Here is a 26,567-nt window from a genome sequence, read left to right as displayed (position 1 = left end):
CAGAACTTCTCTAGATCCGTTATCTGTTAGAAGAAATCAGTGTATAGGCAGAACAACCTATGATGCTATGCTGCGATAACCAGGCAGCAATCAATATTGCCCATAATCCATTCCAGCTTGACCGAACTAAGCACATTGAAGTAGATAGACATTTTATTAGAGAAAGGGTAACTTCTGGGGAAGTTTGTCTTTCATACATTTCTTCTGATCTGCAGCTTGCTGATGTTCTCACAAAAGGCGTTGTGAAGAATAAGTTGAAACATGATCTACGCAAGTTGGGAATGTGTGACATCTATTCCCAACTTGAGGGGGAGTGTTGAGTGGGCCGATTTATGTTTAGTTTGTTTTCTTTTAAATTAAGAAGTTGTTGGGCCTTGGGCCCATTAGTTTTTTATTTTTAAAAGAATTGTAAGTACTTATTTTGAGTTGCCACCCTACTAGGGGCATCTTTGTAATATCTCATATTTAAGTTAATTATAAATAGAATGAGGGGCTGGTGGCTAGGGTTATGCATCACTATCCTTGTCGACCTTCTTCTTCTTTTCTTCCCTTTCCTCTGTCTATTGCTGAAACCCTCAACTTTCTCCTCTTCCTTTCACAAGAAGCTTGGCCGAATCAGCACATAAGGCTTTCTACTCCAAGAACTGCGTCCACTTCCAAGTGGACAAAGGCTGAAGCAACCCAATCTTGATTGGGTGCTTCATTGTAATCGAGTATCTTTCAGCTCGGTAAATCCAACGATCAGATCCCCTAGAGAAAATTGGAAACTCTAGCTTGGCGCTCTTACTTGCTCAAGATCTACTATGATGACTGCCTCCTTGGTTGTCACCTTTCTATCCCCTTCCCTGTTTCGACTTTTGTGCATCTGATTGAGACGAAGTGCCATTGCTGTTAGGGATTCCTGGATCTTATGAAGATTACTTGACACCTGGCTGAGCTCCACCTCCAACTGATCAACCCTGGTATCAATTGGTGTTGTTTGAGTGTTCAGCATTTTTGCTTTGCTACAAAAAATGTTAGGATTGTACCTAACTCAGGGTTCATCGGGGGAACCAACCTCCAAGAATGGAGAGAGAGAGAGGAGACAAATGCAAAATTCCTCTATTCCTCTTATTTGAATTTCACATTTTATATTCCTTACATCCTACAATCCTTCTGCTATTTTGTTAATGAGAGACCAAATTCTATAGGAGCTTAAGGCAAATTTACTTTGGGTCCAACACACCATGAAAACAATCCATGGCTGCAAGCACAAGTTGGTTGAGTACCAAGTGGGTGATCAGGTTTATAAGCTTGGTGGCAAAAAGGGGATTTCAGAAATACTCTCCCAGGTACTATGCATAGTTGCCAAGGCGACTCCTAGGCATCTAGTCGCTTTTTGGGGCTTGCCTCGCCCAAATGCCAAGTGGTTTGTATACCACTTGTACAAAGTTATATAATGTTTTATATGTTTTTATATTTTTAGTATATAATATTAATATAGGCATGATACACTATATCTCTCTATTATTTTTTTCACTAAATAATATCTTTTATTGTTAGCTTCTTATTTTGTTAAGGTTCTGAGTGATAGATATTCGAAAACTAAGAATGAAGACTTATAGGGTTTGAGTGATACAGAGTTCGAAGTCTTAAGCAAGGAACACCAACCAATTGCAAAAGGTATGTTCTTCTTCCAGAACGAAAACAGGGGCTCTGCTCCGTCTTATTTTCTTCTTCTAGAAAACAAAAACAGGGGCTCTGCCCCTTCTTTTTCTTCTTCTGAACAAAAACAGGGTTCTCACCCCTTCTTATTTTTCTTCTTCTGGAATAAAAACAGGGACTCCACCCCTTCTTATTTTTCTTCTTCTATAACAAAAACAGGGGTGAAGCCTCTTCTTCTTCTTCCTTTTTCTGGAACATGGGCTCCAACCCTTTTTCTTCTTCTGGAATGAAAGCAGGGGCTGTTACCCTTCATATTTTTGGAACTAAAACAGGGGCTCTGCCCCTTCTCCACCATTTTTGTATGTTCTTTTATGTGCTTTCGTTTATGGAAGACAAGAACAGGGGCTCCACCCCATATTTTCCACGTTACAGCCGTTACTCTGTCTTTTTACTTCTTTTCCTACAATAGAAACAAGGGATCAGGCCATTGTTTTTCTATCCTTTTTTAGACACTAAGTGACACCTAAGCGACTAAGCAACTAAGCTCTCCCTTGTTGCCTAGGTTTGCCTTGGCGCCTTGAAAACTATGGTACTATGGCCCCTTCCAAATTTTGGCTTGGATTGGTCCACTGGCCTACAAGCTTGACCTTTCCCACACTTACAATATCCATCCAATCCTTCATGCAACACTCCACAAGAAGTGCCCCAATGCAGTGGCTGTAGGGGGACCAAACCTGCCAATTCCTGATGAGGAAGGAGGGCATCAGGTTGAGAGATAGGATTAGCTGAATGCAATAGCTGTTCAACAGACTTTGGAATCAATAATAACACTCCACACGAGTCATAAAATACATGGGGTCCACAACTATTCAACCTCTCAGTGTGGATCCCATGTATTTTTTCACTGGTGTAGGGCATTGTCATTGGTTCCACAGCCTGCTACACAGCTGAAGCGTTCAGCTAATCTGAATTCTCAGGTTGAATCTACAAAGATAATAGACTACAGATTGGCAAGACAAGGTGGCAAGATTATTGAGGAGGTGTTGGTATTTTGGAAAAACCTTTGGGAGGAAGACACCACCTGGAAATATTACTCCTAGCTCCAACTATTGTATCCACACCTCAACCTTGTGGACAAGGTTGACCTGAAAGGTGAGGAGAGTTGATAGAACCTTGGTAAGTGGCCAGCCCACAGATTCCACTACCAAACCCATGCCAGCAGTGGCCCAAGACGGTCAAGCTCCAGTGCATGCAATGATGGTTTACTGCAGGAGGCCACACCAGCCAGTTATTGGGGAAGAATTGATGTGATTCTTGTTGTCTTGAGATCCAGATTTGGCAGATGTAAACACTATTTAAAGGAATAGGGGAGAAATCAAGGAACTGCGAATGCAAATTTCCCTCTCTTGTTTCTGTAAGGAGGTTTGATCTCCCTCAGAGATCCCTGAGTTAGGCAGTAACCTAACAACAGTTCACTTCATCATAATGACTGATTCATTTGTTTATTTGACTTGCTGAAAATGACAAACATTCAGAAGAAAAAATTAAGGGACTGTATTAGTGCATATCTTAGGAAATTAAAAACAAGATTGTGCATGTATTTGGAGGTGTGCAATGTGAGCTGAGGATTTTATATGCCTTGTCTAAATGCATTTTATTACTATGAAGATCCCTGTTAATAAACTATGTGTGAATTCTTCAGTTCTTCACATAGTAACAGAGAATTAATTTTGGAAATCTTTCTGCAGAATTTCAAAAGCAAAGGTGAATGACTATTCAGAGAAGATTGAAGCTATAGCTGCCAAAATAGCTTCTCCACCGGTGCGTCTACTGACTAGCTCCTTTGCAAAATTCAGAGATTATAAAGGTTATTTTTAAGTTTTTGCTTTACTGTCCTGTTGAGGTAGCGCTGCATTTAAAGGCTTTTTCCTGTAGTTGTTTCCTACAAAGCATTTGTAATTTTCTTTTTGTGCAATAGTATATTTCATTAAAGTACAAAAGCAAAAAAGTTATATGGAGGTTTATAAATGGTCTACCTAATAAATTGTGGATACTAAAATACAAATTGAAAAGAAACCTACAGCTTTACCCCCAAAAATATCAAGAGCAGAAAAGAGAAACATCAATATCTTACTTTTCTAATCTGTTGGTTCTTTTTATCCATCATATGCTGGTCATTAAACTCCTTTTGAATCAGGACCCAGTCTGTGATGAGAGCAAATGTCCCTACCAGACATTTCTACCAGGTTTTTTTATATTCTAAATTAAGATCCATATACTAGAAAAGCAATTTTCTTTACAGGTGGTGACCTAATGTGCTAAATGGTATTTATTCCAAAAAAAAAAAAAAGAACTTGGAACATGCAAAAAAGAAAAAAAAGAAAAAAGGAAGTGTCTGTATGTCATTTTATGACATTTTAAGGGGCTGCTTATTCGAGCAACTCCATTGTAAAAGCACTTTTTTTTTGATCAATACATTGTAAAAGAACTTTGAATACCAAAGACAGAGATAACAGGAAGGAAAAGACACTATTGGGTTCCATTGTTTGACGGTTGTGATCTGGTTAATTTGCAAAGAAAAGAATATCACATGCTGTTGATAAAAAGAGCAACATCCCTGAAGCAACTCTAAAGAAAGTTATTGGCACAATGAGGTTGTGGTGTTGCTTTTTTGAGCATCTGATATGTATCTACATGCACATGATCTAGTTTATATGCTTTTACACTTCTGTGAATGAATACATTATACTTTTACACTCTTTTTTTTTGATCAAAAAAAAAAAAAAAAGAAAAAAAAGGAGCAAAAGAAGAAAAAGCAAAAAAAGTTGGATCATAAGGACAGTTTTCTCACATTTCAGAGTAATAGCTCCTTTTTCATTCAGTGGCTATTCTGGTTTGTTTTGCTGTTTAAATTGCCCTTGGCATTTTTTATTTTTGTTATTCTAAGGACCTTGAAACTTCTCATTTCCCATTCTAGAGATGTCAACATCAGTCGGGTCTGCATCTGGACACCAGCCAAACCGACCTCTTTTGGTGGTGAAGTCTGCTTCTCCCCTCTATCCTTAATGGTTCCTTCCAGCAGATCCCCTGGAGGAAACTCAAATTCAACATCTTCAACAGCCAAAGCTGAGTAAGATCAGGATCTTTGAATGTTTCTTCTCTGGCACCCCCTCAATTCCAGAAACCTTCCTTTGATTGTGAATGCTTTTCTTCCTTGACTGTGGAGGCTCCCTTCTCACCCACATCACTATTAGACACCTCTCTTTGCAGTTTTCCCGACCATTATCAGTCATCATCTTGTCTCCTTGAGCCTCCTTTACTTGAGTATCATTCCTTACCAGACTTGTAGCAGTTGTCGGTTCTGACTCCTTCCTCTCAAACTGCATTAATGGAAGAAGATTCTGTTACAAATGTGGAGGCTGGTTCTAGAGCTGATCAAAATGGGGTAGAGTTGGGAGGGGTTGCTGAGAATAAAGAATGTGGGTTGGTGGTAAACAATGGTGAAAAATGAATCCATTAAGGTACTTGTAAGTTGTATGCGATTTTATGAAAGAGAAAAAAAGGAATTATAGAACTTGGCCTTTGGTTGGTAGTGCTGAGAGTAAAGATGAGGGAGGAGAAAAAGGTGAACTTGTAGATGAGGTGGTTTTAGATGAAACTCACCAAGTTGGTTGAACTGTTTACTTGGAAACTGTTGTAAATGTAGAGTTCAAAGTCAGAAACTTTGGGACACTGATTTAAAAGGCGTGCCTACACGAACATGTGAGGCACATTTTAGGGTATATGCCTTGCCTAGGTCCTAGGCACAACACTTTCCAAAGATGCATGCTGGTGTGCCTTGTGCTTCAACCTAGGCATGTGCCTTTCGAAAATTTGTGCATTTTTGCTATTTTTTATGCTTAGCAGTTGGACTGGGGACTTTGTCCTTGGACCCTTGACCAAGCCTGTTTTATAATTGACCAATACGCCAAAGGCCTTAAGAACGATTGAACGTGTCAAGCCAAGCACTTTAACCATTTAGGACCGTAACATACCATCACACTTCTGTAGTCGATGTTTCAGCGGCTTCACTCTAGGCAACTCTCACTCTAGCGGTAGGTAGCCCTCCTCATGATGGCTTTCACTCTGGCGGTAGGTACCCCTTTCCATGACATCTCACACTCTTGCAGTAGGTAGTCCTCCCTTTGGCGGCTTTGACTTTGTTCCAAGTATTTCTTTTTGTGATGGCTTTCACTCTACTTCAGGTAGCCCTTTCCATGATAGCTTTCACTTTATTCTAGGTAGCCCTCTCTGTAATCTGAACTTGAGACGTGGTGGTAGGCTCTAATACCAAATGTTGTGTGCTTGATGAATATGCCAAAAGCCTTAAGACTGATGGAACACGTCAAGCCAAGCACTTTAACCATTTAGGTTTGTAATAAAGCCCATGAGGCAAGCCCAATACAAGTCCATATCAGAGGCTTAAATTCTTAATCCTTATAAAAATGTTTTATAACTACAAGTGTCTTTTAAAAATATCTTTTATTAAGATGAATGAATGACCAACATTTTGCTCGCTCACAAAAGCTCTGAAAACCCATATTTGCTAATGTTGCTCATTCATTCATCCTAATAAATGATATTTCTAAAAGGGACTTAAAGTTATAAAAACTTTTTCTATTGGGATTAAGAGTTTAAGCCTTTGATGTGGGCTTGTATTGGGCTTGCCTCAAGGGGTTGGTACAAAGATGACTCATAGAATCAAGAATGCATTATGTTTAACATCACATTAGCTATTTGAAGTAGTGCAATTGGGAAAAAAATAAAGAGATTGAGAGTTTACATGCTTGAATTTGTTCTATATGTTATGCTTGATTTTCTTTTTAAATTTTCATTTTAAATATGTTTTACATGTTATGTTTATGTATTTTAATTTGAGATAATAGGTTTTTAAAACATTTATTTTAGAATTTAAGTTTATATTTTAATTAAATTTTGTTTATTTTTTCAATATTTTGCAATATTTTGAATTTTTTTACCATTTTTTCCTTTTTTGCGCCTTGCTTCAAAAAGGTGCATACCTCATCTTTCTCCTTGTGCCTTAGGCACAAAATGGCCATTGTTCATTTTTTGCACCTTACACTTTTAAAACACTCCTTTGGGATTATTTTTCTTGGGTAGGGAATAATTTGAGGGCACAAAATGGTCCTTATCTGCATAGCCTCCATGTTAAGCTTGGTCCATCATCTCATCAAATAGATTTGTGTGATACTTCTTGATCAATCCCTTGATGGGTATTTTGAGGTTGATTAGCTTGTGTAGGCAAGGTTTAAAATATCGATATAGGCCGATACGCCGGTAGGGGCATATTGGATTGGATCGATGTTCACTCTCCTGGGTTTTTTCTTTGAAATCGTTAAGCCTGATATGATACGCCCGATACAGGGCGTATCATATCGAAATTTTAAACCTTGTGTGCAGGTGGTACCTTGTGCGGTTTGCAACTCTTTGTCCTCTAAGATTAATAGATCCTTTCTTCACTATTATCGTCTTTGTGGGCAATTCCCTTGTTTCATCCTCCATCCCCTTCATTGATTAGGGGTGCTCCTTGCTGGATTTCTTCTTCTTTAGCTTCTTGAAGTGCTTTTTACTTGTGCTTCAAGGGTTTCAACTCTCTTGCAAAGGGTAGAAATCAATGAATCTCTTTATGTATCAGTACCCCTGTACTTGCCACTACGTGTAGCCATGATGATAACAGCCTATGACCTTGGCTCTGATACCAAACTGATGTAGAACCAGCTTAATTCTAATCCTTAGAGAACGTTGAATGGTCTTCTTTGATTAGAAATTTATGGCTGTTGATGGCTGTAATGGCTTCTTGAAGGAATAAGAAAGAAAATAGGGAGAGAAAAAAAAAGAGAGAATACCCGGTATCTCTCACAGGGTTCCTAGAATCACTCTAGGGTATGGGAATCACTCACCATAATTAACATAAGCTAAAGAAAACTCAAAAAATTTCATTGCTCTTTGTGTAAAACGACCATACATCTTTATGGACTTCAAACTCATAATAAACCTAGGAGTTAAACTATTAGACTCATAATAGTCCTAGGTGTCAAATTGTTAGACTCAATAATCCTAGTAGGACTCAAACTAAGTTGTCATATCCTATTTCAATTCAAAGAGGACTCGATAACTCTAATCCTACTTATTTAATGATTGATTTTTTTGGATGAATAATAAAACATTTCATTAAATATTTTTAAGATGGATTTACATCCGATACAACATTTAGTTTTCCCAAGAGGCGCGAGATGCTGCCTTGAAAAACAAACTAAATTACAGTATCGCCCAGAATAATTGACCCCTATTCACCCCTTGCTTAGCTAGTAGGTCTGCCAACCCATTTGCCAATCTTCTCTCATGCTAAACCTTGGTTGTTAAATTATAAGTTAGCCATTTGAATCTTCTATGACCAGATTTGTGAGGTTCATCTCTTTAGCGATTTGAGCTCGCTGTATAATAGCTTTGACCTTTGCACTAACCGCATCCTCCACTTCAATTGGACCAGAGAATAAAGCCACTATCTAGCCCTTTGCATTCCTTAATACTCCTCCAATTCTAGAGGGCTTAGGATTATCGAAGTTGTTGCAATCAAAGTTGAGTTTTGTGAAACTCTTTTGGGGCTTCCAGGCTTTAACAGGTTTGTCCTTAACTGAAGAAGCTTTAGCAACTAGTTCCCAATTACTCCATATGTCATCAACGGAGAAAAGTGAAAATATTCTTCAACAATGTTACTAAGCCCCTAGAAGCAATCCATGATGGTATAAAGCATGGTTTTTAAGAATGACCCGGAGATCGAATCGGTCAGGGGTCCAGTTACCGGATCAAACGGTCCGACCGTTCAAATTGAATGGTCAGCCCATTTTGACAAAAAAAATAAAAAAGTAAAAAAAAAACGGTGGCCTGGGTCAATGGTTTGCTGACCAAAATCAACAGTTTTGGGAAAATTTCTGGTTTTGGGGAAAACCGAAACCGGTCACCTGACTGGTTCCTGGTTTTTCCGGTCTGGTCCGGTTTTGAAAACCATGGTATAAAGGACCATCCTAAGCCTCTAGAGCCCCACACGCTCCTCACCTATCTTCTATCCAGTTTTGCAACTTTTGTTTCATGCCATAACCTTTCTTTCTTCAAAGGCCATCTCCATAACCACTTTCCTAGTAGAGCTTCATTATTATGAACTAAATTCCTTACCCCCAAACCCCCTTCTTCCTTCAATTGGCTACCTCCCATCTAATCAAGTGATCCTTTTTCACTTCCCCTTGGTTCCCACAAAAAATCCCTCTCTGCCTTTCCTAATTTCCTAGCTTCTCAAGAGGGAATCCTAAAGATTGAAATGAAGTAAGTTCAAAGGTTGGAAAGTGTAGCCCTGATCAAATTCACTCTACCTCTAGACATGTAATTCTTTTTTCAAGCTGCCATTCACTTTTCAAATTTTTCTATAATAGGAAAAACTCTCTCCTTGGGGTTGGCACCTAGGGGAGGCCTAACTAGTAGGGGTGCAAATGGATTTGATCATGATTCGATTCGATCCGAGATCCGATCCTATTTGGTCAAAATTGAATCACCCCTAGTTGGATCTTCGGATCGGACCTTCGGATTTGGATCACCCCTATCCGATCCGAGAAGATCCGATCCGATGTGTTATATATTTATAAATATAAATATATATGTTATTTATTTATTTATAAATATATTATTTATATTGTATTTTTATAAATTTATTATATTAATTTTTTTTATAAAAACATGTATATATATGATGAAAATAATTAAAAAATACTTGTATTTTTTGTTTTTCTTTATTTAAATTGGTATATTTTATTTTTTCTTTTAATAATTTATTATTTTTTAAAGAAAACAAGTCGGATCAAATCAGATATGGAGATCTGTTAGGATTCGAATTCAGATTGAGTCCTATTGGATCCGATCGGATCTGACATGAATAGTGTCGGATCAGATTTGAATCCGACCCAATCTGTTTGCATATCTACTAAGTAGGTCAAAGGCCAAGAAGAGGTGGAACAATCTAAACAACTTGCAATAGACTCCACCTCCCGATTCTCCAAATTTATTCCAACCACACAAACTTTTTTCAAAATTGATCCTCAAGTTGGAGGCATTCTTAAAGGATTTTATTAGATTCTTAAGATTTCTCACCCTTCTTAGGTCACTCTTCTCTAGCTGCTCTTGAAATCATTCTACTAAGTACATCAACAACGAGGGTGAAAAGGAAAGGTGAGAGTGGGCCACTGTTTTGGAATGGTAGAATATTGATATGTTTCATTCTATTGCCAATGGGCATATTTGTATAGTAAGCTGCTGCAATAAATAGAAAGAAGAAAAAATAGAAAGAAGAGAAAATAGAAAGTACAAAAATAGAAAGAAAGAAATAGAAAGAAAAAACTTTCTAAATCAATCCTTCCACAATCCTAGGAATATATACAATTCTATTTTCAGATCTGAACCAATAACCCCACATTTTCCAACACTCCCCCTCAAGCTAGTGAATAGAGATCCTCCATTCCCAGCTTGGCTATAATTCTCCGAAAGTCTGTACTATTGAGCCCTTTAGTAAGTACATCGGCCAGTTGTCCTTTTGTAGACACATAGGGAGTGCAAATCAACTTGCTGTCCAGTTTCTCTTTTATAAAGTGTCGGTCAATTTCGATGTGCTTCGTCCTGTCATGTTGAATAGGATTGTGAGCAATATTGATGGCTGACTTGTTGTCACGATATAGTCTCATAGGCTCTTCTCGTGGAATCTTCAGGTCTTCTAAAATTATCTTCAACTAGAGTAATTCACACATTCCTTGTGCCATAGCCCTGAATTCTGCCTCTGCACTTGACCGGGCCACTACATTTTGCTTCTTACTCCTTCAAGTGACTAAGTTTCCTCCTAAGAAGGTACAGTAACCAGAAGTGGACCGTCTATCTACTGGAGGTCCTGCATAATCGACATCTGTATATGCTTCAAGAGTCAGTCTTCCATTTCTTTTGAATAAAATTTCTTTTCTTGGATTGGCTTTGAAATAGTGCAGAATTCGATGAGCAACCTGCAGATGAACTTCTTTAGGATTATGCATAAATTGACTTATTACACTTACAGCATATGCAATATCTGATCGTGTATGTGCAAGATAAATGAGTTTTCCAACTAGTCTTTGGAACATCTCCTTGTCTACACTTGCATTCTCGTGGGCTTCTCCAAGTTTATGATTGGGATCTATAGGCGTGGAAGCTGGTTTACATGCCATATTTCCTGTTTCTCTCAAAAGATCAACAACATACTTTTGTTGAGAGATAAAGATGCCTTGTTTAGAATGTGCAACTTCAATTCTGAGAAAATACTTTAGTCTCCCCAAGTCTTTTATCTCAAATTCTCTGGCAAGGCAGTTTTTCAATGCTTCCTTCTCCTTTTTATCATTCCTAGTAACGATTATATCATCCACATAGACTAATAGTGCAGTAACTCCCCCTGAGGCTGTGTGTTTGATAAACAATGTGTGGTCACCTTGACTTTGCTTGTAACCTGTACTCAGCATTACCTTCGTAAACCTTCCAAACCATGCTCTCGGAGATTGTTTGAGACCGTATAGTGCTTTCTTCAACTAACAAACTTTGTTCCCTTTAATACCTTCTCCAAAACCCGATGGAATGCCCATGTATATCTCCTCTTCTAGATCACCATGGAGAAACACATTTTTTACATCAAACTGTTGCAAATCCCAATTATAGTTAGCAGCCAACGACAGTAACACCCTTACTATATTCATTTTAGCTACTGGGGCAAAAGTCTCCTGATAATCTACCCCATAAGTCTGTGTATATCCCTTGGCTACCAGGCGTGCTTTGTACCTTTCTAATGACCCATCAGATTTGTACTTAATTGTGAACACCCATTTACAACCTACCATCTTCTTGTTTCTTGGTAGATCCACAACTTCCCATGTGTTGTTTTTTTCTAATGCCTCCATTTCCACTCTCTTGGCTTTTCTCCACTCCTTATTAGAAAGTGCCTCGGCTAGAGTATTAGGAATTGGAATGGTGTTAAGGCTGGCTAGAAAACTTTTATGGGATTTAGAGAATCTTTGGAATGATACATATTTGGCTAAAGGGTACAATGGGCGTTTGGTACATTCTCTGGTTCCTTTTCTCAGTGCAATAGGTAGGTCATACTCATACTCAGACTGTGAAGGTGTGGGTTCAGGATCTAAGCATCCCTCAGTTCTAGGATTAGGAGTTGAATCTTGGACTTGCACAGGTTGAGGATCTGGATTTTTCCTCCTAGAGTAAACCTGCATATATCTCACATTATCATGCACATCATTCGTGGGGTTAATAGTGTCCGAATTTGGTTCAATGGTTGGGTTGTTTGACTCTTGTTGAGACTCGGGAATGTGGGACTCAGAGGAATGTGACTCAGAGGGATGTGATTCTTGACGATTGAATGTCTGTGAGGAGGGTAAAACATCTAGAGAGAGTAGATCCGATGCCTTATCTTCCATTAATGAGGGCTCACCCTGAAGATAAGGTTGAGTGAAAAAAGATTTTCCTTCCTCAAATGTGACATCGATGGAGGTGTAGAATTTTCTGGTGGTTGGATGATAACATTTATAACCTTTCTGAGTTGGGGAATATCCCAAGAAGACACACCTGATTGCTCGTGGGTCTAATTTTCCCTTATTATGGACATGAACAAAGGTAGTGCGGCAAAAAATTCTTGGTGTAAGATTATTTGAGGCTCGAATATCAGGGTAAAATTGAGAAAGGACTTGTATTGGGCTTCGGTTGTCAAGAACTTTAGATGGTAGTCTATTTATGGTGTAGGCAGCAGTAAGGACAACTTCCCCCCAATATTGTTTTGGCACTTGATTTTGAAAGAGAAAGGCTTGGGTGGTTTGCAAAAGATGGCCATTTTTTCTCTCAGCTAGCCCATTCTGTTGGGGAGTGTTAACACAGGAGGATTCATGCACAATGCTTTCTTTCTGAAAAAATGGGGACAAATTCTAATTAAAATAATCTGTAGCATTATCAGATTGAAACCTTTTAATTCTCACACCAAACTGAGTTTGGACCATGTTATGAAAGTTGGGAAGAATCATACCCACATCAGATTTAGACTTAAGAAGAAAAATCCATGTGACCCTAGTGCAATCATCAATAAAGGTGACGAACCATCTGGAACCAGTAATGTTGGGAATTTGAGAAGGGCCCCATATATCCGAATGAATCAAATAAAAAGGAGTTGAAGATCTTTTATTGCTGATTGGGAAAGAAACCCTTTTGTGCTTAGCAAGTTCACAAATGTCACAATGAAAGGTTCAACATTAATTCCTTTAAACAAGGAAGGAAGCATTGTTTTTAAAATAGGAAATGAAGGATGACCAAAACGGAAATGATGACGCCAAATTAAATCTTTATTGGAGGTAGATAAGAATGACTCGTGTGTGACATACATAACAATGTGAGATGATTTGCTGGTTGCTTCAAGGTAGTAGAGTCCATCTCTTTCCTTAGCAAGTTCAATCTTCTTCCCCGAAACCTGGTCCTGAAATACACAGTTAGAAGGGAAGAACACAACATTGTAGTTCACATCCTGGGTGAGTTTATGTATAGAGAGAAGGCTAGTGGATAACTTAGGAACATGAAGCACATTTTTAAGTAATAGGGATGGAGTAATTTGAATATTCCCAATCCCTGCCACTGTGGTGAAAGAACCATCAGCAACATAAAATTTTCTATTACTAGGACAGGGTGTATAGGTGAGAAAATGTAGTGAAGAGGGTGTCATGTGGTCAGTAGCTCCAGAATCAAGAATCCATGGAAAAACACTAGCCGAGGCATGTAATCCTAGAGATAAAGACTCACCTGAGAGAGCAAGAGAGGTAGAACCACTTCCTGGTTTCAAGGATTTCAGGAAGCACCTTAGCCTTTCAATTTCTTCATCATTAAATGGTCCCTGACTTGAGTGTTCTTGCTGCGGGGTTGTGAAGACATTATGGGCCTGTTGAACTCCTTTTGAAACTCCTCGATTTCCCCATTCCTTGCTAGATGTGGGAGGTTTCCCATGAAGGTTCCAGCACCGATCTTTCGTGTGTATGGGCTTCTTGCAATAGGTGCACCAGAGGTTATAGTTAGAGTCACGGGTGGTTGTGTCACGAGCCAAGTTGTAATTGTTCTCACCCTTTGAACCACTGCAACTTCCTCCCCTTGCCACCATGGCTGAGCCTTCGGGATCTTTAGGCTCAAGCATGATTCCATGGCGGCTTTCCTCAGCTCTGACAAGGGCTATGACTTCATTCAATGGAGGCACTTCTTCTTTGCCAAGAATTTGTATTCGGACCTGATCAAATTCAGCATTCAGTCCGACCAAAAAATCATACACCCTATCTCTTTCAATAAAGTTCTTCAAGATCACAACATCATCTGCGCACTTTGTCTCAAGAACTTGATAATGATCAAGCTCATGCCATAAATTTTGCAACAGATTTGCATACTTTGTAACACTCTTGCTCCCTTGTTTGGCTGCCACAGTCTTCACTTTGACCTCATAGACACGAGCAACGTCATGGGCTTTGGAATAGGTTTGTTGGACAGCATCCCAAATAGCCTTTGCAGAGGGAAGAAACATACAAGTATCATTGATCTTGGGTGCCATTGAACTCCACAACCATGACATAATCATGGAGTCCTCTTCGTCCTAAGCATCAAAATTTGGCTCGCCCAACCTTGGTCCTGTTCCAAGGAGGTGACTAATTTTTCCTTTTCCCTTCAAATAGGTACGCACTAGTTGTGACCACTTCAAGTAATTCTGGCCATTCAGTTTATATGTTGCCTGAATATTCTGCAAATCACCAGTGTGAGGATGATAGTTTGTTGCTCCTTCATCGGTTTGGACGGGAGCACTTGTTGCAGTCATGTCGGTCATTGTTAATGGAGGAAAAATAAGGCCAACAGGAAAGGAGAATAAAGGAACACTTCTGGTTACAGATCAACACTGAAAGCCAGAAGAGAAAAACACAAAAAACTGGCAATGAAGGCCGAAAAAATCTCAAGGCTGACAAACCTTGAGCTCTGATACCATGTTTTGGAATGGTAGAATACTTATATGTTTCATTCTATTGCCAATGGGCATATTTATACAGTAAGCTGCTGCAATAAATAGAAAGAAAGAAAAATAGAAAGAAAGAAAAATAGAAAGAAGAAAAAATGGAAAGAAGAGAAAATAGAAAGTACAAAAATAGAAAGAAAGAAATAGAAAGAAAAAACTTTCTAAATCAATCCTTCCACAATCCTAGGATTATATACAATTCTATTTTCAGATCTGAACCAATAACCCCACGTTTTGCAACAACCACCTTGTCTTAAATCTCTGGAAAGAAGTTCTTTACCACTCCATTGACTAACACTGAGTAGTGACAAGATGCCAAGGCAACCACTTACCCAATTACACCATCTGTCTCCAAACCTACACCTTCTTAAAACCTCTAGAAGGAAACTCCAATCCACTAAATCATAAGCCTTTTCCAAGTCCAATTTGCAAACAAAACCTTGATTTCCTAATCTCCTCATCTCCTCATCTCCTCCACGCACTTGTTTGCAATGAGGATCTGATCTATAATTTGTTTGCCTTGTAGAAAGGCTCTTTGAACTCGACTAATGAGAGGAGGAACTGCTTTGATCCTCAAGGATGACACGTTTGCTAAGATCATGTAGATGCTAGTCACCAAGCTAATCGGCTTGAAATCTTTGGGATGTTTAGCATCAATATTTTGGGAACAAGGGCTAAAAAAGTGGCATTAACTCCAGAACTAATGCCATGTTTATCCTCAAATTCTCTAAAAACTTATTTTAACTCTTCTTTAATTACATTTTAACAATCTTGGTAAAAAGCCATAGTGAAACCATCTGGACTTGGTGCCATAGTGAAAATATTTGTTGTATTCAAACTTGCCCAATCCAAATCTTCCAATTTCACTCGACACTCTAGTGGTCTTTGCAAAATTGATTTAAAGTCGGCAACAAAGCAACTATCTATCTCCTCATGAGAATTTATTTAAACTCCATCAACCTCAAGTTTAGCTATCAAAATTTTCTTCCTCCCATTGCCCACAACTTGAAAATATTTAGTGTTTCCATCCCCTTGATCCACTTGTGCCTAGACTTTTGTCTCCAAGAAATTTGCTCCTGCAAAAGGGCCTCTTCTAATTCCTTCGTTAGTTTCCATCTCAATTCTCTTTTCTGTACACTCATGATCCATTGGATCTCAATCTTTTTAATTTTTTTGTGCAATTTGACTCCTTTCCGTTTCACCCCCTCATTTCTTCACTCCATTCCTTAACCTTATGCACAAAATCCGGATGTGTTAACCACATATTCTCAAACCTGAAAGGTCTTGATCCATTTCCAAAAGGGTCTTGCCCTAGTTCCAATGGGCAATGGTTAGAAGTTACTCTAGGCAAAGCCTTAGCCACCAAACCCCTCTAGTGACTCTCCCGGCCTTCAAACAAGTTGGGTTTTCTTGGAATCTAGACCAAGTAAAGTTGGTTTGTAGTACGGAAGCTCCCTTAGTTCACAACTGTTGATGAAGTCATTGGACTTCCTCATACTAGTCATGATGGACTGTTGAGGATTGGTCATCTTAGTTATCAAATGTCTGACATTAAAATTTCCCCCCAAACACCAGGCCCCAGGGACCTTCCCCTAAGCCTTGAATCCCACAACTCATTCCTCTCTCTATAATTATTTGGCCCATACACATTAGTTAACAACTAGGTAACTAATCCCCCCGAAGCTCCCCAGGAGAGAGCTGAGCACAACTCACTTCTCTAAACTTTAGGGGCACAGAAATGTTGCTTAATAATTCCTCCAGTGGTTCTACAACATCCTCTCTCCAAAAACTAACTAATCCCCCCGAATCTCCCCAGGAGAGAGCTGAGCACAACTCACTTCTCTTGCTTCCCACACATCTGTAGCCCATCATCTATCTAATTCTGCTAGTTTAGTCTCTTGTAGCATCACAAGATTTGTTTTTTCTCTTCTAAGTAGTTCCCTGATCAATCAAAATAACAGGCCCACCAGCAATTGAGTTGGCAGTTACGTGCCTTTTTAAAACTACACCCTCCCCGGTCTGACTCAAAGGGTCAGCCCCCCAGGCATTGGTTCAACCGTCCTAACCAATGAATTCCTTCCCTTTGAATTTTGAAGTGTTTAACCTGTTCGAACAGCTCTCTTTGGCACCAGAAACTAGTACATGAGCAAAATATCTGTTAACTGCCAGAACCTAGTACATGAGCAAAAGTTGAACTTTGATTGAAGCTCCTTGGGCCACCCAGGTATGGTAAGAATAGGATGGGGCAATCAGAAATTCGGAGGCTAAGATATTGGTTCTTTATTCAGGGCCAATTGGTGTGGCTGATTCTGTGAAGGCTGAGTTGCTGGCTTTACTACATGGTCTCCTGCTGGCAAAGCAACTGGGGTCCAGACAGTTGGAGGTGGAGGGGTACTCACAAGTAGTTAACTCATGAGCGAGGTGTAATGGACATTTTCCTTGGACTCTCGAAAATGTATACAGGGAAGTTGAAAGGATTGCAAGAGAGTTAGATGCTGAATTCAAGTGGGTAAGGAGTACAAATGGGCTAGCTCACTCCCTTGCTAACATTTTCCATGTTGATGCAGTAGATCCTTTTTCTCCAATGTGCAAATCCAAATAAGTAAAAGGAAACTCTCCAATTTGACAGTCCAAGGCAGCACATTTTCTTGCTTTATATAGAATTTTAAGAATAAGAAAGGTGGTGTAGATGTTTTGAGGCAGGGTTTGCTTGGGGGAGGGTATAGCAAATTGTTGGCATTGTAAGAGGAAGGAGGTGGTGAATTATTTTTGTGTATAATTGCAAAACTTAGAAATTCTTTTTTTTCCATTTTTTTTGGGAGGGGTGGGGGTTATGCTGTTATGTGGGAGTGGAGGGTTTCATTTTTTTGCTTCCTTATTCCTTGGTTATCTTGTCACCAGTTTCCTGTATATCCTTTCTCCCTTTTTTATTTTAATGAGTTTTCTTTTTATTATCAAGGGAATAATGACTGATAAGATTGTTCTGGACACACAAAAGAATTGGGGGGGGGGGTTGGCCCACTTGCTAATACTTAATAATAAAATGAGTTAAAGGATATTTTTTTATGCCCTTAAATGCATTAATATTGTATTCAATATAGATGTCGTTTGATTGGTAATATTCAATATTCAAAATAAATACTGTCATTACCTAACCAGCTATTTGGGAAAATCCTGTCAGTCTTTAATGCCAGGATCACTACAGGCAGTCAATGTTATTCCTATTGAGGGAAGCCCTAAAGCAGAGGAAGAAGCCCATTTTCCTTCTTCACCAGGACTGAGGAGGAGATTTGTGTAAGTGAACCTGCAGCTGTTCACATTCACATGCTTGATGTTATGACATGAATATGTTTCCTTTTTCTTATGTTATTTTCTGCATTGAATTTCTAATTTAAATATAGGCCTCCTACAAAAGTTGAAGATAGAACTATGACTGCCAAAACTGATTCATCTGCGCCTATCAAGTTGGATGCCTCAACACAGGCACACATCGAAAAGCACAGGTATCTATTCACTTTTAATAAACAATGTCAATTATTTGGTTTTATTTCAAATTATATTTTCTTAGAGAGTGGAATCATTATATAATTGCTTTTTGTACAAATTTAGCATCTCTAATCTTTAGTTCTCTAATAACAGAAAGCTCCAAGAAGATTTGACAGATGAAATGGTTGGGTTAGCACAGCAGCTAAAGGAGAGTAGCCTTATGATGAACCGTTCCTTGCAAGACACAGAAAAGGTATTATCTCATACTATAACATGAAACTGTTGATTAAAAGGCAGTCTATTAGGAATTTTGATACAATATTAAAATGAAACTGAAGTATATATTTCACCATTTTTTTTGGGGGAAGGAAAATGCTACTTTTGACTATGACCACACAAGTGGCATTTGGAAACCTGAAGTTTGATGTCACTGAAGTCTAAGTAGATCTGATTGGGATAAGAGCTCATTTTCTGAACAGTATCTGTCAAGTATGATTAAATCACCTCTGAGAAGCCCAACCAGGGGGGGATATCCCAGCTCATCAGATCTGTGATCTACAAATTTCCTCATAAATTGCCTTCTTAGTTTAGACCACGGTGCTTATAAATAATTGACTTTGAACCAACTAAAAAGTTGGTCTGTGATCTGCAAATCTCTGTCAGATTAAACCTCAATGTTGGAAAATGTTACTTATAACAAAGGTGAAAAAAAGAAGAGGGGCATCCCTGAAATGCTGCTGCAACAAGAGCCAAGATCTAATAATATTCACTCTTCTTCTAAGTACCACACCTTCTTGGGATCTTGTTATCAAAATGACACATATTCTGACAGCTCAGAAAAGGACTTCTTGATTTTCTGGAAAGCACCACTGCACTCTAAAAATGCCCAGAAAATGGTACCAAGGTACTGAAGAGATACTTCCATGGAGGAACAGATTTTGTCTGTGGCTGAGAACATAGAGGGCAGTCCATATTGTTTAGGCCTATCCCTCACCTGATTAGTTGACAAACAGTTTGGCATTTACCCAATGTACCAGGCATACTTTTCAAGGCACCAAGGTGAGGCTGGGTGACAGGGGGGCGCCTTGTCGCCTAGGTGCCTAGGCGGGCGCCTAGGTGATGCACTTTTTTATATAGAAAATATAGATCCTAGGGTAGTTCCCTAGGTGCCATAGCCATATTTCTTTAATAATTATTCATAATTTTCATTCATGTTAAAAGTATAGAAAATCAAATATTCATGAAAAGAGAAAAAAGAAGGAAAAGAAAATTCAAAAAATATAGTGTTTGAACCCTTATTTTGGTTTAGTAGTAGTAGTAGTAGTGTTAGTGTTGATTAGACAAAATTTTAAGTTCTTCCTTATTGGTTCAGGTTTTAAAGTCTTTGAGGGTTAGCAATGTTTGTATTGATTAAATCCTAACAAATAAGAAAATAATAATTAGTATATAAACACACAAAATGAGTATTTTAGTTTAATAGTGCCTATTTTATAGTTATAATGTCAAAAAATAAAGAATAAAAAAACATTTTACAAAACATAGTACAAAATTGCTAGGCGATTAGGCGAGGCGAGCCTCAAAGGGCGCTTAGGTGTCACCTTGACAACTATCGTGCCAGGCTTTACATGAATACCACTTTAGGTGGCACGTTAGGGACATCAAACTTTGTTACATTACATGGACAGGAAGCTAGGTTTGTAGAACTTGATCTCCTAAAGAATGACTGGACTATGTGGTTTCTGATCTGTCCCATACCCAGATTCTGCACTGGGGTGAGGGCAGTTCTTGCATTATTAGCAAAATTTCAGCCATGAAATCAATGTCATAGTCATTAAGGTCATAGTTGTCAACGCACCAAGGCAAAACTAAGCATCAAGGCATGTACCCACCTAGGCATCACCTGGGTGATGGATTTTATAAATAAAAAATCTAAACCTTTGGTTCATTCTCTAGGTTTCATAGAACCAGAAATCATCAAAAGATAGAAAATAAGAAAAGAACAGAAAACTTGAAAATATAGGCATTGAGCCAAGAAAAGAAGAGAAGGGGTGGAAGATAAAACTTTGGGTGGGACTTTGGGTTTCGTAGAGGTTTAAGGGAAGAGGAAATTGTGTCTCTCACAAATCTGCTAAGTCTACTTGATATAGTATGTTTGGACCCTTCTAAACCTGATATTCGGATTTGGACACTCCAGCAGAATGGATCCTTTTCATGCGTTTCTTTCTTTAAATCCATTACTCAGTCTACCCCCAATCAACTATTCCCTTTTAAGGAAATTTGGTGCAGGCCTGTTCCCCCTAAGGTTATGGCTTTTTGTTGGGAAGTGTATTATAGGAAAATAAACACCTTGGACACTCTACAAAAGAGAAGACCTTTTCTCTGTCTCTCACCTTCCTGGTGTATACTTTGCAGGTCACATGGTGAGGACTGTAACCATATACTAATATCTTGTTCATTTACTGCAGAGTTATGGGAGTGGTTCTTCTCATTGTTTGGGTGCAGGTTGGTTAGGCCAGCAGAAACAGGTTTGTTCTTTGATTCTGCTTTCTTCTCTTGGCGGCATAGAAGAGGAAGAATTATGTGGAGGTGTGCAAGAGCAGCACTGATTTGGTCCGTGTGGGAAGAAGGAATGCCAGAATTTTCCAAGAGAAGGAGAGAAACCCAAAAGAGGCATTCTAAATAGGGTGATCTTATGGCTAAAATCACTGGACCTATTCCATCATTTCTCAATGATGTGTGGAGGATTTGGTTAGCAGTGGCTAATTGCTCATCCATAAAAACTAAAGTGAGCAGGGCTTGGGAACCCCCTCCTGAAAGATTCTTGAAGCTGAATTTCGACGGGAGTAGTCTTGGTAATCCTGGTCCGTCAGGGGTGGGAGGGTTGCTGAGGAATGAGAGTGGTAATGTGGTTCTTATTTTCTCAGGACCCATAGGAGTTGGAAACTCTACTAGGGCGGAACTTGCTGCCGCTATCCAGGGAGTACAGTTAGCAGTGCAGATAGGTGCCGAACAATTGATAATAGAAGGGGACTTGAAGGTGGTAGTGGGATGGCTACAAAATCCGGAATCTGTAGTGTGGTGTTTTAAGAATGAAATTAAAAAGTTCAACTGCCTAACAAGAAGCTTGACAGTGAGAATACAATGGGTGAGGAGGTCAGCAAACTCTATGGCTGATCATCTTGCAAAGCAAGGGGTAAATAGGGAAAGTTTGTATTGGGCTCAATTGAAGTCTGAATCTGTTTTCTATCTTTTGCCTTTCTTCCTACTGGTAGGAGAGGACGCAGCTCGCGCCTCTCCAAGGGAAGCTTGTAACTGCACTAGTTTTATTAATGAAATTAATCCTTTTTAATTATAAAAGAAAGATAAAACTTTGTAGTTATTTGTTGCTTATCTCTTCAGGTTTTGAATTCTCCAAGGATTCAACACAGTTTCCACTGATTTATTTGTTGATCAAACCCTAACAATTAAGAAAATGATAAAAAGAGTCTAGTATAAAGGTTATGCAAATATTTTAAACACAACATGAATAATACTGTGTAAGGCTGTCTTTTGTAATATTATGATATCTTTTGTCTAAAATGGTGTTGTATGGTTTCCAATAAAAGTCTGATGCACACCTACCCAAGAAAGAATTCTGGCCTTCAGTTTCACCAACAGTCCCTCTTTTCTATCTTTTCTTTTTTTTGAGAAAAAAGTGACTGATAATTTTAGAAAATGAAAAGTACATGAGATGATTTACAAGCAGCAGAGAGAACCAACACTTGGAAGTTACAAAGGCAGATTCCTATCACTATTCAGAAATCCTTAAATTCCTTTCCTTACATAATGTCCAAAGCACTGCAGAAAAAGTAGTCCTCCACACGATCCTTCCTTCCTTAACCTCTTAGATACCAGCTTTTGACAAGGCCTTCCACTTATTTTGGGTTACATCCAACTACCCCAAAATAGCTTTCACCCACTGATGCAAGATCTTTCTGAGTCGGCACTGTTCTTGCAACTAAACTCAGGTTGTAGATGCATAGATAAGAAGCAAATATCAAAAAAGAAGAAAGAAGAGAAGAGAAAATGTAAGTTGAGATCCATAGGTAGTCACATCTAAAGATGAGGGAAATTACACCCTAAACTTGGCATCTATAGGCTTTCCTTGCACATCTTTTTTTGAAGACGAACAAGCTTTCCTTGTTCATCAACCAAAACTGTTCTCCAAAGGAGCTTTACAAGCTTAATAAGAAAAAAAATTTGCCCACAAGTTGGCTTTCTCCACAAGCCTCTTAAAGACGTTAAATTGGACTAAACCTGCCCCCAAACAACTACAAACATAAAGCCAAACAAAGGATATTAAGCTGAGACCTACCCCCAAACATAACTCTCTTTTGATATGCCTTAAGTTGATATTCCTATCATTTCTCCCCAACTTGGAAAAACTTGGATCCATCGAGTAAAAGGAAAGGTATATCTCACACATATCATAGTTTAGGTGTAGGGACTATTCCACGGTTATCCAAGTGCAGTTAGAGTGAGGGCAGCCTTTCCACTTGACAAGAAACTTGCGATATCCCCCATTTCGTGTTGAAATGATCTGCCCCCAAACATAACTCTCTTTTGATATGCCTTAAGTTGATTCCTATCATTTCTCCCCAACTTGGAAAAACTTGGATCCATTGAGTAAAAGGAAAGGTATCTCTCACTATAGTTGTCAAGGCAACGCCTAGGCGACAAGGCACCCTTTGAGGCTCGCTTCGCCTAATTGCCAAGCAGTTTTGTACTGTGTATTGTAAAATACTTTTTTATTCTTTATTTTTTGACATTATAATTATAAAATAGGCACTATTAAATTAAAATATTCATTTTGTGTTTTTATATACTAATTTCTTTTTATTATTTTCTTATTTGTTAGGGTTTAATCAATACAAACATTGCTAAAGACTTTAAAACCTGAACCAATAAGTAAGGAAGAACTTAAAATTTTGTCTAATCAACACATTTTTCTTTTCTTCTTTTCCTATAACAAAAACAAGGGTTCAGCCCTCTATTTTTTGAATTTTCTTTTCCTTCTCCTTTTTCTTCTCATTAATATGTTGATTTTCTATACTTTAACATGAACTCTATATTTTTTTATGAAAATTGTGAATAATTATTAAGGAAATATGGCTATGGTACCTAGGGAACTACCTTAGGATCTATGTTTCCTACATAAAAAATCCATTGCCTAGGCGCTTCCCTGACGCCTAGCCTCGCCTTGGCGCCTTGAAAACTATGTCTCTCACATATCATAGTTTAGGTGTTGGAACTCGTCCACAGTTATCCAAGTGCAATTAGAGTGAGGGCGACCTTTCCACTTGACAAGAAACTTGCAATATCCCCCATTTCATGTTGAAGTGATTTGATCATCAGTAACATCTTCTATCTCCACCATAGTTTTCAAGGCATCTAGGCGATTCTGGGTGACATTGGGGCGCCTAGTCGCCTAGTTGCCTAGGCGATAAAAATTTTATAATATAAAATACTGACTTTTGGCTAGTTTCCTAGTTTTATATACCATTCAGCATGTATATTTTTTTTGATTACCAAAGGAGAATTTTATTTGAAATTAAAGTTAAAAAGTTTTACAACTTTGTGTATGAGACTAGAAGTCCCACACTATTACATATTTTTGTCACTTTTTACATTGCTGCCCAAAACAATTGTCACCTCAAAGCCCCTTGTTTAGCAAGATAATAAGCTATCCTATTTGCACTCCTAACCCATTTGAATTCTGCCTCTACCTCCCTTGCAACCTTTTCCACTTCCTTTATCACTTGTTTGGAAGTCCACGGAGTAGTTCTATTGTTTTTAGCCCAAGAGATGATCACCTTGGAATCCCCTTCAACCTCAATATGCCTCATTCCTAGTTGCTTGGCTATCTTCAATCCTTATAGCAATGCCATTAACTCAGCTTTTAGAGAGTTTCCCATGCCGATAGGTCCAAAGAATAATGCTAATATTCTCCTTTCAGAATTTCTGATTACTCCCCCAATACCTAACAATCCCAGATTTCCAAATGAGATTCCATCAAAATTCAGTTTAATTCTATTACCATCTAGAGGTTTCCATTCCATCCTTACTCTCTCTTTCACTCTTGAAGATTGCGCTACTTCTGTCTAGGATCTTATAATGTCTGTGACTGAGAAATCTTGAAAAATATGCAAAGATCTTACCCAATGAGTTACTTTAACTTTGGTTGTGTCAATTACCTCCTCCATTGTTCTACTCTTATCCATGAATATTCTGTTATTCCTTTCTTCCCATATCACCCAACAAATAGCTGCCTTTGTAACTTTCTACATAACCTTCCCTCTTTTCTTTGATTGCCTCAAAAAGTCTCGGTTGAAAAGTCCTACCACATCTTGAGGGGAAACCCACCTGCAACCAAAGAGAAGACAAAAAGATTCCCAAATATGATGCACAAAAGAACAAGATAATAATAGATGTGTCAAGGTCTCACCACTTCCCTTACAAAGGGAGCACATGTGAGGAGAAAGGCAAGCAAAAGGCCTTCTTTTCTGCAACATATCACACATGTTAACATTGCCAAGGAAAATTTCCCAATATAAGGCTTGAATTTTTGGGGGGATAGGCTTATTCCAAATTTCTTTTACAGGGAAGTCCCCAACCAGGTTGTTAGGTGTGGCAAGTACATTAAAGAAAAAGGAACAAGAGAAGAGGCTATCTGAGGAGCCTTTCCATATTCTAGAATCTTCCAAGGACGGGTCCAAATGAGCTTGTCCTATTAGATCCAGCAGTTGAATTAAAGAGGAACATTCATTTTCCCTGAGGCCCCTCCTGAAACCCAGATTCCAATTGACTGACCCCATTTGGGCCAGGATTACCCAAAATGCTTACTGTTTCCCCTTTGAAGTTTGACAAAGTGTATAGGTTAGGGAAGAGATCTTTGAGTGGACTATCTCCCACCCAAAGGTCTTCCCATAAACGAACTTTATTACCCTGGCCCACATCAAACCGAATGGAATTAAGGAATGTTGGGTAAATTTCATAAATTGCTTTCCAAGGAGAAGATGAGTGGCAACTTTTGCATCCCAACCATTTCCATCCAAACCATGAATACTCACAATGACTTTGTGCCACAACCTATCTCTCTCAAGTGGGAATCTCCACAACCATTTTCCTAACAGAGCTGAGTTCTTAAGTGAAATATTTCCTATTCCAAAACCCCCTTTATCCTTGGGCTTTTTAACTTGATTCCAAGGAATTAGGTGAGCCTTCCTCTCCTCACCTAGGTCCCAATGGAAATCTCCCATGTATTTTTCTAACCTCCTTACCTCCTTGCTACTCTACAGGGTATTCTAAAGGTTGAGAGGAAGTAAATAGGGAGGTTTTTCCAACGTGGCTCTAATCAATGTTATCCTTCCACCAAGAGAGATGTAATTCCTCCTCCATAGAGCTAGCTTCCTAGCAAGTCTTTCAATGACTGGCTTCCAAAAACCTTCTGACATAGGGTTACCACCTAAAGGTAACCCCAAGTAGCTAATTGGCAAACTTCTAATCTCACACCCCAAAATATCTACAAATTTATTAAGTTTCCCCTTCCTCCAGATTGATCCCTACAATGCCTGTTTTGGTTCAATTTATCCTTAAACTTGTCATCCCCACAAAGTTATCCAATAGCAGCTTTAGATTAACCACACCTTCCTCGTTACCTCCCTCACAAAAGAAGGTTGTGTCATTTGCAAATTGAAGGTGGGTAACAACCTCTTGATTTCTACCTATCCTCCACTCTCTAAACAAACCTTGGAAGTCGGCTTTTGCCACTATTCTTCTTAACACCTTAGCCACTAAAGTGAAGAGAAAAGGGGATAAGGGGTCTCCTTGCCTAATTCCTCTCTCAGTCGGAAAGAAATCTTTTGCTACTCCATTAATAAGAATTGAATAATGGATAGAACTTAGACATCCTCTAATCCAAGATCTCCACTTGGTTCCAAAGTCCAACCTTTCTAACATTTGAAGTAGCATTTTCCAGTTAACCATATCATAGGCTTTCTCTAGGTCCACCTTACACAACAACCCTTTTCCTCTACCCTTTTTTTTTTTTTTTTTTTTTTTCTGCAACACACTCATTGGCTACTAAAATTTGATCCACAATCTACCTATCTTCCACCAAGGCACCTTGGAATGGTGAAATGATCGATGGAAGCACTTTTTTGATCCTTTCTTAGAGAACCTTTGCAATATTTTTATATATACTCCCAACAAGATTAATTGGCCGATAGTCTTTAGGGATATTGGC

At 38.7% G+C, this 26,567-nt stretch overlaps 1 protein-coding gene across 7 annotated transcripts in view; it reads left to right on the top strand.

The window, feature by feature from the left end:
- The window catches only part of LOC148844125 (uncharacterized), a 53,541-nt gene that overhangs the window by 17,522 nt on the left and 9,452 nt on the right, over positions 1-26,567 (top strand). For 4 of the 7 annotated variants that reach the window (XR_016103284.1, XR_016103285.1, XM_088957893.1 and 1 more), the window contains exons 5-8: positions 3,393-3,465; positions 17,979-18,091; positions 18,199-18,300; positions 18,437-18,536. Coding sequence is in view for 4 of the 7 variants with exons in the window: in XM_088957893.1 (XP_088814019.1) it covers positions 3,393-3,465; positions 17,979-18,091; positions 18,199-18,300; positions 18,437-18,536 (388 nt within the window). In the remaining 3 variants the exon portion in view is untranslated. The remainder of the gene's footprint in view (positions 1-3,392; positions 3,466-17,978; positions 18,092-18,198; positions 18,301-18,436; positions 18,537-26,567) is intronic. The other 3 variants (XR_016103286.1, XM_088957896.1, XM_088957895.1) reach the window with 1 other exon arrangement.

Source organism: Nelumbo lutea, chromosome 8 (genome assembly GCF_056320005.1).
Source record: "Nelumbo lutea isolate HS-2025 chromosome 8, American lotus-T2T, whole genome shotgun sequence".
NCBI lineage: Eukaryota > Viridiplantae > Streptophyta > Magnoliopsida > Proteales > Nelumbonaceae > Nelumbo > Nelumbo lutea.
This window is presented reverse-complemented; position numbering and strand designations above follow the sequence as displayed.